Source organism: Oncorhynchus masou, chromosome 13 (genome assembly GCF_036934945.1).
Source record: "Oncorhynchus masou masou isolate Uvic2021 chromosome 13, UVic_Omas_1.1, whole genome shotgun sequence".
Lineage (NCBI taxonomy): Eukaryota > Metazoa > Chordata > Actinopteri > Salmoniformes > Salmonidae > Oncorhynchus > Oncorhynchus masou.
Window position 1 is genome coordinate 80,014,252 of NC_088224.1, and position 15,166 is coordinate 80,029,417.

A 15,166-nucleotide genomic window follows, 5' to 3' on the forward strand; every position below is an offset into this window, starting at 1 on the left:
TATTCCTTTTCTCAGATTTGTAATTAATATATTTTAGCTAGGTATTAAAATGTTGTTGTTTTTTCTTCAAAACACTACATATCATATTTTCCATTGTTTAGTTGGAATGGATTGTATATAGATTGTGATATGTAGTCGTCTCACCTAGGTATCTTACAGCACCCACTGTAATTTGATCTGGACAAGAGCATCTACTAAATATGTGGTTCCCAAACTGTTTGGCAGGGCGGAACTCAGTCTGGAACCTACTCTTGAAAGTTGTAGTAGTAGAATGCACAGGGTGCAATTTCGAAATTGGGGAGTGCATCATCAGTGACTGTATGTATATATCGCAACCAGAAGTCATGGAATACAGGCAACATGCGCATCAAACTGCCACTTTCAAGGAGCAGGACACTAATCCATACCGCTATAAAAAATCCCACTATGCCCTCAGACAAACCATCAAACAAGCAAAGCGCGAATACAGGATTAAGATTGAATCCTACTCCACCGGCTCCGATGTTCGTCGGATGTGGCAAGGCTTGAAAACTATTACGGACTACAAAGAGAAACACAGACGCAAGCTGCCCAGTAATGCAAGCCTACCAGCTAAATGCATTTTATGCTCGTTTCGAGGCAATCCATACTGAAGCATGTATGAGAGAACCAGCTGTTCTGGATGACTGTGATAACGCTCTCGGTAGCCGATGGGAGCAAGACCTTTAAAGATTCACAAAGCCATGGGGCCCGATGGATTACCAGGACGTGTACTCGAAGCATGCGCGGACCAACTGGCAAGTGTCTTTACATACATTTTCAACCTCCCCCTGACTGAATCTGTAATACCTACATGTATCAAGCAGACCATCATAGTCCCTGTGCCCAAGCGAAGGTAACCTGCCTAAATGATTACCGCCCTGTAGCACTCACATCGGTAGCCATGAAGTGCTTTGAAAGGCTGATCATGGCTCACATCAACAGCATCCTCCCAGATACACTAGACCCACTCCAATTCGCATACTGCCCCAACAGATCCACAGATGACGCAATCTCAATTGCACTCCACACTGCCCTTTCCCACTTGGAGTAAAGGAACATCTATGTGAGATTGCTGTTCATTGACTACAGCTCAGCGTTCAACACCATAGGGCCCACTAAGCTCATCACTAAGCTAAGGATCCTGGGACTAAACACTGTCCTCTGCAACTGGATCCTGGACTTCCTGATGGGCCACTCCAACACCACCATTAAGTTAGCTGACGACACAACAGTGGTAGGTCTGATCATCGACAACGACGAGACATCCTGTAGGCAAGAGGTCAGAGACCTGGCAGTGTGGTGCCAGGATGACAACCTTTCCCTCAATGTGAGCAAGACAAAAGAGCTGATCGTGGACTACAGGAAAAAGTGGGCCAAACAAGCCCCCATTAACATTGACGGGGCTGTAGTGGAGCGGGTCGAGTGTTTCAAGTTCCTTGGTGTCCACATCACCAACAATCTATCATGGTCCAAACACACCAAGAGAGTCATGCAGAGGGCACGTCAAAACCTTTTCCCCCTCAGGAAAAAAGATCTGGCAATGGTCCCGAGATCCTCAAAAGGTTCTACAGCTGCACCATCGAGAGCATCCTGACCGTTTGCATCACCGCCTGGTATGTCAACTGCTCATCATCTGACCGCAAGGCGCTATAGGGACTAGTGCGTATGGCCCAGTACATCCCTGGGGCCAAGCTTCCTGCAATCCAGGACATATATATAATAGGCGGTGTCAGAGGAAAGACCATAAAATTGTCAGAGACTCCAGTCACCCAAGTCATAGACTGTTTTCTCTGCTACCACACGGCAAGCAGTACCGGAGCGCCAAGTCTCGGACCAAAAAGCTCATCAACAGCTTCTACCCCCAAGATATAAGACTGCTGATCAATTAATCAAATGGCCCCCGGACTATTACAATGACAATTACAACAATACTGAATGAACACTTATTTTAACTTAATATAATATATAAATAAAATCTATTTAGTCAAAAATAAGTAATGAAACATGCTCAATTTGGTTTAAATAATGCAAAAACACAGTGTTGGAGAAGAAAGTAAAAGTACACTATGTGCCATGTAAAAAAGCTAATGTTTAAGATCCTTGCTCAGAACATTTAAAAGCTGGTGGTTCAATATTCCCAGTTCTTCAATATTCCCAGTTAAGACGTTTTAGGTTGTAGTTATTATAGGAATTATAACACGTCGACTATTTCTCTTTATTCCATTTGTATTTCATATACCTTTGACTATTGGATGTTCTAATAGGCACTTTAGTATTGCCTGCCTAATCTCAGGAGTTGATAGGAAATTACCATGACACTTCAAGCCTGTATTACTAAACATTGAGAGAGCAAACCACACACAAGTCAAAGTTATATTATAAAGTCCATCTTTAATTATATTTGAGCTTCACCATAGCCTTGTGACTCTCAGATCAATACAGTGTCTATAAATGAATTCTCTGAGAGTCCTTACAAAACAATTCTTAGTACCATTTATAGCCAAGACACACCCTCTCAACTCACATGACGAATAACAGATCTTAGGAACATTACAAAGGGCCTTTTACTTGAGAGAGGAGTATCCCATAGCCAGACAGCATTAGCTATAAATTATTCTTCAGTTTGGTCTCTTTAGACGAGGTTCTACTTCTCATTCTTGGTACTTCATATTACCAAACCATTACCTCATCCAATGGCACATATCAATTCTCAATTCTAGATACTCCCATCTCAAATACACCCCTCCTGGACAAGATCAGAAAAGACAGTGAACATCTTAGGTCATATACTAGATCAAGATAAGGGCAACCTCAGAGTGGACATACAATGGTTCCGGACACTGCCATACTCCTCCCCCCAATGGGAAAAGTAGGGGGTGACTGGTGTACAGAAATTGTGGAGCCCTTCACATGGTTTAACAGATACCCTCACATATGAAGACAATCCTGACCTCTCCCCTCTCTGGGCCCCAAGTGACTAAGCCCGAGCTAAGAAGGGATAACTGCAACTACCAACAGTATTAACCAAAAGACAACATCCAAAATTTAACCAGGCACAAATTCATCCTAATGAACAAGAACGACAGATTTGTATTGTCTCAGGGGCTAAGCATTATTCCAACTCTCTAACCACTAGTAAATGAAAACATCTTATTTATCATCTTATTTATCAATGTTACCTAACTAATTCTGATTCTGCTACGACAGAAGTCATAAACAGTGCAGTGAATCAAGCATTTCTAAGAGCTGCTGGCAAACGCAGTAAAGTTTGAATGAATGCTTTCGAGCCTGCTGCTGCCTACCACCGCTCAGTCAGACTGCTCTATCAAATCTCAAATCATAGACTTAATTATAATATAATAAACACAGAAATACGAGCCTTTGGTCAATAATATGGTTAAATCCTATGATTTCGAAAACAAAACGTTTATTCTTTCAGTGAAATACAGAACCATTCCGTATTTTATCAAATGGGTGGCATCGCTAAGTCTAAATATTGCTGTTACATTGCACAACCTTCAATGTTATGTCATAATTATGTAACATTCTGGCAAATTAGTTTGCAACGAGCCAGGCAGCCCAAACTGTTGCATATACCCTGACTCTGCATGCAAAGAACGCAAGAGAAGTGACACAATTTCCCTAGTTAATATTGCCTGCATACATGAATTTATTTTTACTAAATATGCAGGTTTAAAAATATATACTGCTGTGTATTGATTTTAACAAAGGCATTGATGTTTATGGTTAGGTACATTCGTGCAACGATTGTGCTTTTGTTAAATCATCACCCGTTTGGCGAAGTAGGCTGTGATTTGATGATAAATTAACAGGCACCGCATTGATTATATGCAACGCAGGACAAGCTAGTTAACCTAGTAATGTCATCAACATGTGTAGTTAACTAGTGATTATGTGAAGATTGATTGTTTTTTATAAGATAAGTTTAATGCTTGTTAGCAACTTACCTTGGCTCCTTGCTGCACTCCTTCTGGCCACCCTACCATAAATGCCTGATTGGTCCCGGGATGGTTATCCTTCTGGAAGGTTCTCTCATCTCCACAGAAGAACTCTGGCACTCAATCAGAGTGACCATCGGGTTCATGGTCACCTCCTTGACCAAGGCCCTTCTCCCCCAATTTCTCAGTTTGGTCGGGCGGCCAGCTCTAGAAAGAGTCTTGGTAGTTCCAAACATCTTCCATTTAAGAATGATTAAGACCCCTGTGTTGGGGACCTTCAATGCTGCAGACATTTCTTGGTACCCTTCCCCAGATCTGTGCCTCGACACGATCCTGTCTCTGAGCTTTTTGGAAAATTCCTTCGACCTCATGGCTTGGTTTATGCTCTGACATGCACTGTCAAATGTGGGACGTTATTTAGACAGGTGTGTGCTTTTCCATATCATGTCCAATCAATTGAGTCAAGTTGTAGAAACATTTCAAGGAATATCAATGGAAACAGGATGCACCAGAGCTCATGTGAGTCTCATAGCAAATGATACTTATGTACATAAAGTACCAATAAGGCACCAAAGCAAAAAACAGTTTTTGCTTTGTCATTGTGGGGTGTTGATTGATGAAGATAAAAATAAAATAAAAATTTAGAACAAGGCTGTAACGTAACAAAATGTGGAAATAGTCTTGGAGGGTCTGTATACTTTCCGAATGCACTGCATATAGGGATATTGATGTCACAAATGTACCATTTGTACAGTTATTTATAAAAATATACATATGTGTTACATTTGACTGTTTAAAACCTAGTAGTACTACTTATTTCTCTGAGAATGAGGTGGTACTGTCACGACCGACACCAGAGATGTGAAGCAGGTAGAGAGAGAGAGGGAGTCAACATTTAATAAGGAACAGACATGAAACAAGACAGGCACAGCGTCAGCACATGGGCAAAACAACCACATTCGGCAATTAATGCAGCAGCGGAGAACAGAGATGGGGAACTGACAAATATAGGGGAGGTAATGAACAGGCGATCGAGTCCAGGTGAGTCGAATAATCGCTGATGCGAGTGACGGGGAGAAGGCAGTTTTGCGTAATGATGGTAGCAGGAGTGTGTAATGCCGTCGAGCCTGGCACCTTTGAGCACCAGGGAGGGGGAGCGGGAGCAGGCGTGACAGATACATAGCATTTTGCATAAAAAACATGGTTATTTGTCACTCTGAAATGAAACCATCAAGTGATAGATTTCAAACAAATACATGTTTGTCATTGAACAATCCCATGCCATGATTAGTTTGTGAAAAAAACACACTAATCTCTTTATAAGGTCTTCAAACAATAAAGCTAATTTACCAACATTTCTGAAAATGTATATTCTAATAGCCTTTTGGAACTCTTCGGGTGCGGACTCTTAGTAGATCTGTCCCAATGTTCAGACATAAGATCTTAATTTGAGCCAGTTTGCTACAGCAGGAAAATAATCCTGCAGCAACAGGGAATGTGAATTATTGTTGTTAATGGACGGGATTGATCCAGGCTGTATCACATCCGGCTGTGATTGGGAGTCCCATAGGGCAGCGCACAATCGGCTCAGCGTCATCTGGGTTTGGCCGGTGTAGGCCATCATTGTAAATAATCATGTGTTCTTAACTGACTTGCCCAGTTAAATAAATAAAAATAACAATAAATAAAATTGATAGATCTTTCATAAGTTGAAATTACAAACTTCAGAAGCCTATTTAAACCTGAAATATACTATACATTTTAAATATCCCTCATAGTTCTCCTGCAACAGGGTTCTCAAATTAAGATCCAAAATAAGGGCAGATGTTTAGTGGCAATGGTTAAATGCTCCTGATGAGATGTGTTTGCCAAGTTCTGCATGGACCAGCATGGATGTTTCACTTGAACAGATAAAGCACAAACACACACACACACTTGAACATGCACGCAGTGTCAAAACCCCCATTCAGCATGGCGGAAGAGAAACGTGTTGCATCTGAGATCAAATGCCTGAGACAAAAGCTTGAGTGATATTGGGGAAGAAAAGCCTGCTTCCAGCATCTGCAAGAAGGTCAAATGCACAGGATGTGTGTGTGTGTGTGTGTGTGTGTGTGTGTGTGTGTGTGTGTGTGTGTGTGTGTGTGTGTGTGTGTGTGTGTGTGTGTGTGTGTGTGTGTGTGTGTACATGTGGGTGTGTGTGTATGTGGGTGAGTGTGTGTGTGTCTGTTGAGTCGTGTGTTTCCAGAAGGGTAGTGTGTTTCTAGTAGTGTGTTTCTAGTAGAGTGTGTAGGGTACATGTGGGTGTGTGTGTATGTGGGTAGTATTTCTAGTGTTGTTTCTAGTAGGGTGATTCTAGTAGGGTAGGGTGTTTCTAGTGTGTTCTCTAGTAGTCTGTTGAGTGTTTCGTGGGTGTTTTTCAGAAGGGTAGGGTGTGTTTTCTAGTAGTGTGTTTCTAGTAGGGTAGTGTGTTTCTAGTAGGGTAGTGTGTTTCTAGTAGGGTAGTGTGATTCTCATAGGGTAGTGTGATTCTAGTAGTGTGATTCCAGTAGTGTGTTTTTAGTTGTGCGTGTCTGGTAGGGTAGTGTGTTTGTAATAGGGTAGTGTAGTAGTAGGGTAGTGTGTTTCTAGTAGTGTGTTTCTAGTAGTGTATTTCTAGTAGGGTAGTGTGTCTCTAGTAGTGTGTTTCTAGTAGTGTGTCTCTAGTAGTGTGTTTCTAGTAGTGTGTCTCTAGTAGTGTGTTTCTAGTAGTGTGTTTCTAGTAGTGTGTTTCTAGTAGTTTCTAGTAGTGTGTTTCTCGTAGGGTAGTGTGTGTTTAGTAGTGTATTTCTAGTAAGGTAGTGTGTTTTTAGTAGTGTGTTTCTAGTAGTGTGTTTCTAGTAGTGTGTTTCTAGTTAGTGTGTTTCTAGTAGGGTAGTGTGTTTCTAGTAGGGTAGTGTGTTTCTAGTAGTGTGTTTCTAGTAGTGTGTTTCTAGTAGTGTGTTTCTAGTAGTGTGTTTCTAGTAGGGTAGTGTGTTTCTAGTAGTGTGTTTCTAGTAGTGTGTGTTTCTAGTAGTGTGTTTCTAGTAGTGTGTTTCTTGTAGGGTTTCTCGTAGTGTGTTTCTAGTAGGGTAGTGTGTTTCTAGTAGGGTAGTGTGTTTGTAGCAGGGTAGTGTGTTTGTAGCAGGGTAGTGTGTTTGTAGTAGTGTGTTTCTAGTAGGGTGGTGTGTTTGTAGTGTGTTTCTAGTAGGGTGGTGTGTTTCTAGTAGGGTTGTGTGTTTGTAGTAGGGTAGTGTTTTTCTAGTAGGGTAGTCTGTTTGTAGTAGGGTAGTGTGTTTGTAGTAGGGTAGTGTGTTTCTAGTAGGGTGGTGTGTTTCTAGTAGGGTAGCCTGTTTGTAGTAGGGTAGTCTGTTTGTAGTAGGGTAGTCTGTTTGTAGTAGGGTAGTCTGTTCGTAGTAGGGTAGTCTGTTCCTAGTAGGGTAGTCTGTTCCTAGTAGGGTAGTCTGTTCCTAGTATGGTGGTGTGTTTGTTGTAGTGTGTTTGTAGTTGGGTAGTGTGTTTCTAGTAGGGTGGTGTGTTTGTTGTAGTGTGTTTGTAATAGGGTAGTGTGTTTCTAGTAGGGTGGTGTGTTTGTTGTAGTGTGTTTGTAGTAGGGTAGTGTGTTTCTAGTAGGGTGGTGTATTTCCAGTAGGGTGGTCAGTTTGTTGTAGTGTGTTTGTATTAGGTTAGGGTGTTTATAGTAGGGAAGTGTGTTTCTAGTAGGGTAGTGTGTTTATAGTAGGGTGGTGTGTTTCCAGTAGGGTGGTGTGTTTGTTGTAGTGTGTTTGTAGTAGGGTGGTGTGTTTGTTGTAGTGTGTTTCTAGTAGGGTTGTGTGTTTGTTGTCGTGTGTTTGTAGTAGGGTAGTGTGTTTCTAGTAGGGTGGTGTATTTCCAGTAGGGTGGTGTGTTTGTTGTAGTGTGTTTGTAGTAGGGTAGTGTGTTTCTAGTAGGGTGGCCTGTTTCTGTTCAGTGGTGAGTTTGGTAGTCTGTTTGTATTAGGTTAGTCTGTTTGTAGTAGGGAAGTCTGTTTCTAGTAGGGTAGTCTGTTTATAGTAGGGTGGTGTGTTTCCAGTAGGGTGGTGTGTTTGTTGTAGTGTGTTTGTAGTAGGGTGGTGTGTTTGTTGTAGTGTGTTTGTAATAGGGTAGTGTGTTTCTAGTAGGGTGGTGTGTTTGTTGTAGTGTGTTTGTAGTAGGGTAGTGTGTTTCTAGTAGGATGGTGTATTTCCAGTAGGGTGGTCAGTTTGTTGTAGTGTGTATGTATTAAGTTAGGGTGTTTGTAGTAGGGAAGTGTGTTTCTAGTAGGGTAGTGTGTTTATAGTAGGGTGGTGTGTTTCCAGTAGGGTGGTGTGTTTGTTGTAGTGTGTTTGTAGTAGGGTGGTGTGTTTGTTATAGTGTGTTTCTAGTAGGGTTGTGTGTTTGTTGTAGTGTGTTTGTAGTAGGGTAGTGTGTTTCTAGTAGGGTGGTGTATTTCCAGTAGGGTGGTGAGTTTGTTGTAGTGTGTTTGTATTAGGTTAGGGTGTTTGTAGTAGGGAAGTGTGTTTCTAGTAGGGTAGTGTGTTTATAGTAGGGTGGTGTGTTTCCAGTAGGGTAGTGTGTTTGTTGTAGTGTGTTTGTAGTTGGGTAGGGTGTTTCTAGTAGTGTGGTGTGTTTCTGTACAGCACTTTGAGATATCAGCTGATGTACGAAGGGCTATATAAATAAATTTGATTTGATTTGATTAGTAGGGTGGTGAGTTTGTTGTAGTGTGTTTGTATTAGGGTAGGGTGTTTGTAATAGGGTAGTGTGTTTCCAGTAAGGTGGTGTGTTTCTAGTAGGATAATGTGTTTGTAACAACATCTTCACACTCGTCTGTGAAAGTTTGTCTTGTTTTCTACGTCTCAGGGTGACTTCACCATCTTTCATTCCTGTCAGAGAGGGAGAGAAAAGCAAGACAGTGAGAAAACAAAGGAGTGAGAAAACAAAGGAGTGGAGCCTGTCAAACCATCTCTCATAAAAGTTGTACTGTAACTTCAGCTTCAGTGAGAAAAGCATTTTTCCGCTCTAGACTCCAACTCTTTAGCTATTTTGTACAAAACATGTTGTGTTGTTGTTGCTTTGTGGTTCTCGATGAGGCCTTTCTGGCACTACTGTCAATGAGTATGTTTAGATGCACATCAGTACTTCAATATTAAGCTGATGATCGCAGTAGGCAGATTGTGCAATAGTCATGTTAACACCTTACTCAGGGTGCTGGGTTCGATTCCCACGGGGGACCAGTATGATTGAACATGTATGCATTCACTGCTGTAAGTCACTCTGGATAAGAGCGTCTGTTAAATGAATCAAATCAATGTAAGTGAGTTTGGAACAACTGAATGTATATGTCTTAGAATTAGATTTTACATGCCAACTTTATATGTCTGAACTCAGAATCAAATATGCTTACCGAAAATAACATGGGCGCAGTGGTCTAAGGCACTGCATCACAGTGCTAGCTGTGCCAATAGAGATTCTTGTTCGAGTCCAGGCTCCATCACAGTGCTGGCTGTGCCAATAGAGATCCTGGTTCGAGTCCAGGCTCCATCACAGTGCTGGCTGTGGCCCATCACAGTGCTGAGATCCTGGAGATCCTGGTTCGAGTCCAGGCTCCATCACAGGCTCCATCACCTGGTGCCAGGCTCCATCACAGTGCTAGCTGTGCCAATAGATTTCCTGGTTCGAGTCCAGGCTCCATCACAGTGCTGGCTGTGCCAATTGAGATCCTGGTTCGAGTCCAGGCTCCATCACAGTGCTGGCTGTGCCAATAGAGATCCTGGTTCGAGTCCAGGCTCCATCGCAGTGCTGGCTGTGCCAATAGAGATCCTGGTTCGAGTCCAGGCTCCATCACAGTGCTGGCTGTGCCAATAGAGATCCTGGTTCAAGTCCAGGCTCCATCGCAGCCGGCCTTTACCGGGAGACCCATGGGGCGGCGCACAATCTGCCAAGCGTCGTCCAGGTTAGGGCAGGGTTTGGCCACTAGGGTCATTCTTGTCCCATCGCTCCGGTAGAAGGTCAGGCGCAATGCACGCTGACACGTTCGCCAGGTGTACGGCTGGCTTCCTGGTTAAGCGAGCAGTTGTGTTTCGGGGGACGCACGGCTCTTGACCTTCGCCTCTCCCGAGTCCGTACGGGAGTTGCAGCGATGAGACAAGACTGTAACTACCAATTGGACACCACGAAATTGGTGTCGTGTCTTGGCTATCAATAATGCGATGACTATTGTTTTATCTAATCAATTCATACTGTTTAATTATTATTGTGATTAAATTATGCATGGAACAATTATTTAAATAGTAAGTAGAAAAAGTTTGTTTAATGAGTTACCGTTTTCAAAATTAACTCTAAAGATATAAATATCCCTTACATTTTAGTCATCAATCAATTGTTAACTTCTATCAGTTTCACTCTGAATGTCACAAAATCCTTGGATATCTGCACGAACCATAGCATAAATGATGAATCAGCTATATACAAATTGTCTTAATTATTTATTTACCAACTAACTAAATAATCACACAGAATTACATAAACACACAAACAGAATAGCTTAAACATTGAGTACTACATAATGCAATGAAAAGTCCCTAGTGGACTAAACCAATATGACGACTTGTTACACAAATTGAAAAGGGAGGTTCATGTAAGAAAGAGCAGGAGAAAAGACAAATGACTTGTACACACAGCTGATAACTATGCTCATGAAAATGCTAATACTTTACACAAGAATGGCCGCTCATTCGAAAATAATTGCAATGTACATATTTATGATTGTATGCCTTTTGTTGTCTCTCTGTTGAAATCGCTGGTGCGTCTGTTGGAGAGTCAGTCGATAGAACGTCTCTGGTTGTGTTCCCCAGAAGTCATAATGTTTTTCGTGGTTGTAGCTTGTCTGCTGTTACAATGTCAGGCGTACCAATGGTCTTTTGGTAAGGAAATGTTCGTTGGAATGGATCTTTCAGAGTACCATTTGGTCGTTCGATAGGGAAATGTCTTTAGAATGGCTCTTTCAGAGTACCATTTGGTCGTTCGATAGGGAAATGCCTTTAGAATGGATCTTTCAGAGTACCATTTGGTCGTTCGATAGGGAAATGCCTTTAGAATGGCTCTTTCAGAGTACCATGCCGATAGGAAATGTCTTTAGAATGGCTCTTTCAGAGTACCATTTGGTCGTTCGATAGGGAAATGTCTTTAGAATGGATCTTTCAGAGTACCATTCGGTCGTTCGATAGGGAAATGTCTTTAGAATGGATCTTTCAAAGTACCATTCGGTCGTTCGATAGGGAAATGTCTTTAGAATGGATCTTTCAGAGTACCATTTGGTCGTTCGTTAGGAAAATGTTATTTTCTCGTCTTCGGTCGAGTTTCCTAGACTATTTTACATATACAGCTGCAGACTGTGAATGTGTATTCATTAGTTTTGAAGATTTCTTAACCATTCATGAAGTGTGGACTGCGTCCTCACGTCTTCTGGTCTAATATCAATTTTGTCAGGAGTGCTATTTAATGTCTGTGCACATGTGGGCGTGATTAGGACTTCATATGAAAAACAATTATCTCATTTAGAAGGCTAACATTACATCCTCTCACAAATAGTTTCATATTTAATCATATCAGTTCCCCAACATTTGGATGTGAATCTGATCACTGGGATATGTACACATTCAGAGAAACAGTTGTGTTGTTATACTGTCCTTCATGGGATCCCAAAACACAACTGATCCCACAAAATTGTCCTTTACGTGCCCACGGACAACTCCAACCACTTGGACTACAGAAATATTGTTTCATTATTCAACCTTTTGATGTTACCGTTTTGGCGGGAGGAATCTCCATGTAACAAAGAGGTTTCTTTCCCCTCAATCCTGCCAAACCCAACGTTTCTACACTATATTTACGACCGGTCATAAAACTGTTTGGGATTGAGAGGGGGGAATCTGGAGCTTACAATCTTCACCCAACAGGGAAGTCATGACGTTGAGGAGAAAAAGGGTGGTAGAACGTTTATTTTGATTGGTGATTTTCTGCATTTATCCGAGTGCCATCAGGGAGCCTGATTTCAGATGTTTCCATGTAAACAGGATTATTAGGGAAATCCGATGATCCACAATAATCACATTATTGTGTGCATACCCAGTGGCACACAGACAGGCATCGTCTGCCTTTCCAACAGCTGGCATTCTTTTTTCCCCACCCACCCATGCTACTCTCTGCTCAAACCTACAGTACTACAGTGCCCAATCAGTCCTTCTGAAACGCTCCTCTCAATCGTTTCTCCTCATCAGTCTTATCCCAACCACTTACATTGTCTGTTTCATGTTAACATATTAATAATACACTGATAGTTCAATTGCTGTAGGGTCTTCTTTAATAATGCATGTGTATAATCAGTGGATATAGCTTAGTGTAAACAGTACATTAGCATGTTTTTAGCTGCATTAGCGTATGTTCAGTGTATGCTAGCTTGTCTGTGCTGTCTTTGTGCTGCAGTGCTGTGCTGCTGTATGTTGTTGGCAGGCCGGACACGCGTACCTGTCTAATGTATTCCCCAAGCTCTTCTGTCTCTCTTTCATTCTGTTTCTCTCTCAGGTTCTCTCTCCTCGCTCTCTCTCTCTCTGATGAATGGAGAGCTGTTAATGTTGACCTTTATTGAACATTGTTGTCCTGTGAGGTGTTGGCCACCAGTTGCTTGTTCACCCTATTCCCTCTGTCTCTACCTCTCTCTCATTGTGCTGAACAGAGCAGGTTACATTCACTCAAAGAGGGGTCAACCGCCACAGGCTTGGAGTCCTTCATTTCTTCTTCTTCCTCTCTTCTTCCCTTATGCTGTCATTTATGTTCCTTTCACACACCCCTGTTATCTTTCTGAGCCACCTCCCCCTCTCCCCCTCCCCCTCTCTCTCTCTCCAACTACTACCCCTCCACCACCCCCTCCCCTATCTCCCTCCCTCTCTCTCTCCCACTACTACCCCTCCACCACCCCCCTCTCCTTATCTCCCTCCCTCTCTCTCTCCCACTACTACCCCTCCACCACCCCCTCTCCCTATCTCCCTCTCTCTCTCTCTCCCACTGCTACCCCTCTACCTATCTCCCTCCCTCTCTCTCTCCCACTGCTACCCCTCCACCACCCCCTCTCCCTATCTCCCTCCCTCTCTCTCTCCCACTACTACCCCTCCACATACCCCCCTCTCCCTATCTCCCTCCCTCTCTCTCTCCCACTAATACCCCTCCACCACCCCCACCCCCCTCTCTCTCTCTCTTTCTTTCTGTGTGCATCTCTCTTTCTCTCTCTGTCTGTAATTCATTAGCATTTATCTCCATATATCTACGGCACCCCCCCACTGTGTCATTTAGAAAATGACAGATGGACTTTTTAAATAAACCCAATAATAAGTACTTGGGAAATTAATTGTAGCTTGGATTGATGGCTGCTAGCGACGTCCTTTATCTCCCCCCGAAAATGAATATAAATGTATTTTATGGACGGGATGGTGGATTTCATCTCTCATTGGCTAACTCATCCTCTGGCCCCTTCCCATGTTGCATTTATCTACAAGAGGCTCGTCGTCATGGTGGAAGTAGGAGCGGAGCCAGATTAATTAGCTGTCAGAACATAGGAAAGAAGATACAAGGCAAAGCGATCCCCACTTTGGAAATATGACAATGTGTTCCAGTTGTCAGACAAATACAGGAGAGAATGAGTGACTGTCAAAATGAATTTAGATGGGGAAGAAATCTTAACAAATGTCGTGTTTTTTTTTCTCTCTGTTGTGTGTGTGTGTTTACACGTGTAAATGGTTGTGTGTGTGTGTGTGTCTGTATGTGTTTTCTGTCTGTTCATCTGTGTGTGCGTATGTATGTCTATGTTTGTCCCTGTCTCTGTGCGTGTGTGTGTGTGTGTCTGTCTGCGGTTGCGTTTGTGTGGATTCGCAGGTCACAGTGTCGGATGGCGGTCCCAGCCCCAAACACTCCACGTTGTGGGTGATCGTCCACGTGCTTGATGAGAATGACAACAAGCCCACGTTCCCAGAGAAGGTGTACCAGATCAAGCTACCAGAGAGGGACAGGAGGAAGAGAGGAGAGTCTATCTACAGGGCCTTTGCCTACGACAGGGATGAAGGGGTTAACGCTGACCTCTCCTACAGCATCGTCGACGGCAACGAGGACGGCAAGTTCTTCATCGACCCCAAGACGGCGGTGGTGTCGTCACGGAAGCAGTTCACTGCCGGGAGCTACGACATCCTCACTGTATGTGACCTTTGAACTTCCTAACCAACTACCATTCACTTTGTCTTGTTCTACCCTCTTTCTCTCTCCCACTCTCTTTCCCCCATCTCTCTCTTCTCTCTTTTATCTTGTTCTCTTCTTTTATCTTTCACTTAGACAAATATAATAAAAACTTCAAATGTTCCTTTTTGTGAAGTAGGCTATATGAAGTAAGAACTCTCAATGTATTTCATGATGTTTTCTGCTACACTACAGTATATCACTGCTACACTACAGTATATCACTCTGTCTATAATGCATCTGTGGCTCCTTTGGCGTTCCTCTTGCCATTCTAGATATTTCTCACCACTCTCACCCTCTCTGTGTCGAATGATAATTCATGTGAAAATATATCACCTCCCTTCCATTTCTCTGATCCTTGTTCTCTCTTTCTGTCTAAAATGCACTCTTTCTCCAACCCTTTACATCTTTCTCTCCTCCTTGTCCTCTTTCCTCCCCGTTCCCAGATCAAAGCCACAGATAATGGCCGCCCCCAGAAGTGGTCGACGGCCCGCCTACACATCGAGTGGATCCGTAAGCCCTCGGCCTCAGTGGCCCCCCTGCTGTTCGACGAGCAGTACTACAACTTCACCGTCATGGAGAGTGACAAGGTGGCCGAGATAGTGGGTGTGGTCTCCATGCAACAGAGCTCCAACCCCCTCTGGTTTGACATCACAGGTAAGGCACTGCCCAGAGGCGGGGGCTGGTGGAGGGTTTGTCAGGGGGAGCGATGTATCTGATTGGCTGGGGTGGCTGTCAGTCAGGTAGGTTATGTACCATTATTGGTGCATGGTGTTTGGGCTGACGGTTTGGTTTGGTTTGATGTGCGTGTTTGTGCGTGAGGCCCAGCTCAGGTACTGTGACCTCACTGCATGTTCTGTTGCCAGCGT

General features: G+C 43.1%; 1 protein-coding gene across 4 annotated transcripts in view; it reads left to right on the forward strand.

Moving 5' to 3' along the window:
- The window catches only part of LOC135553119 (protocadherin Fat 3-like), a 378,888-nt gene that overhangs the window by 268,286 nt on the left and 95,436 nt on the right, over positions 1–15,166 (forward strand). For all 4 annotated transcript variants that reach the window (XM_064985238.1, XM_064985240.1, XM_064985239.1 and 1 more), the window contains exons 5-6: positions 13,944–14,258; positions 14,744–14,954. In XM_064985238.1, coding sequence (XP_064841310.1) covers positions 13,944–14,258; positions 14,744–14,954 — 526 coding nt within the window. The remainder of the gene's footprint in view (positions 1–13,943; positions 14,259–14,743; positions 14,955–15,166) is intronic.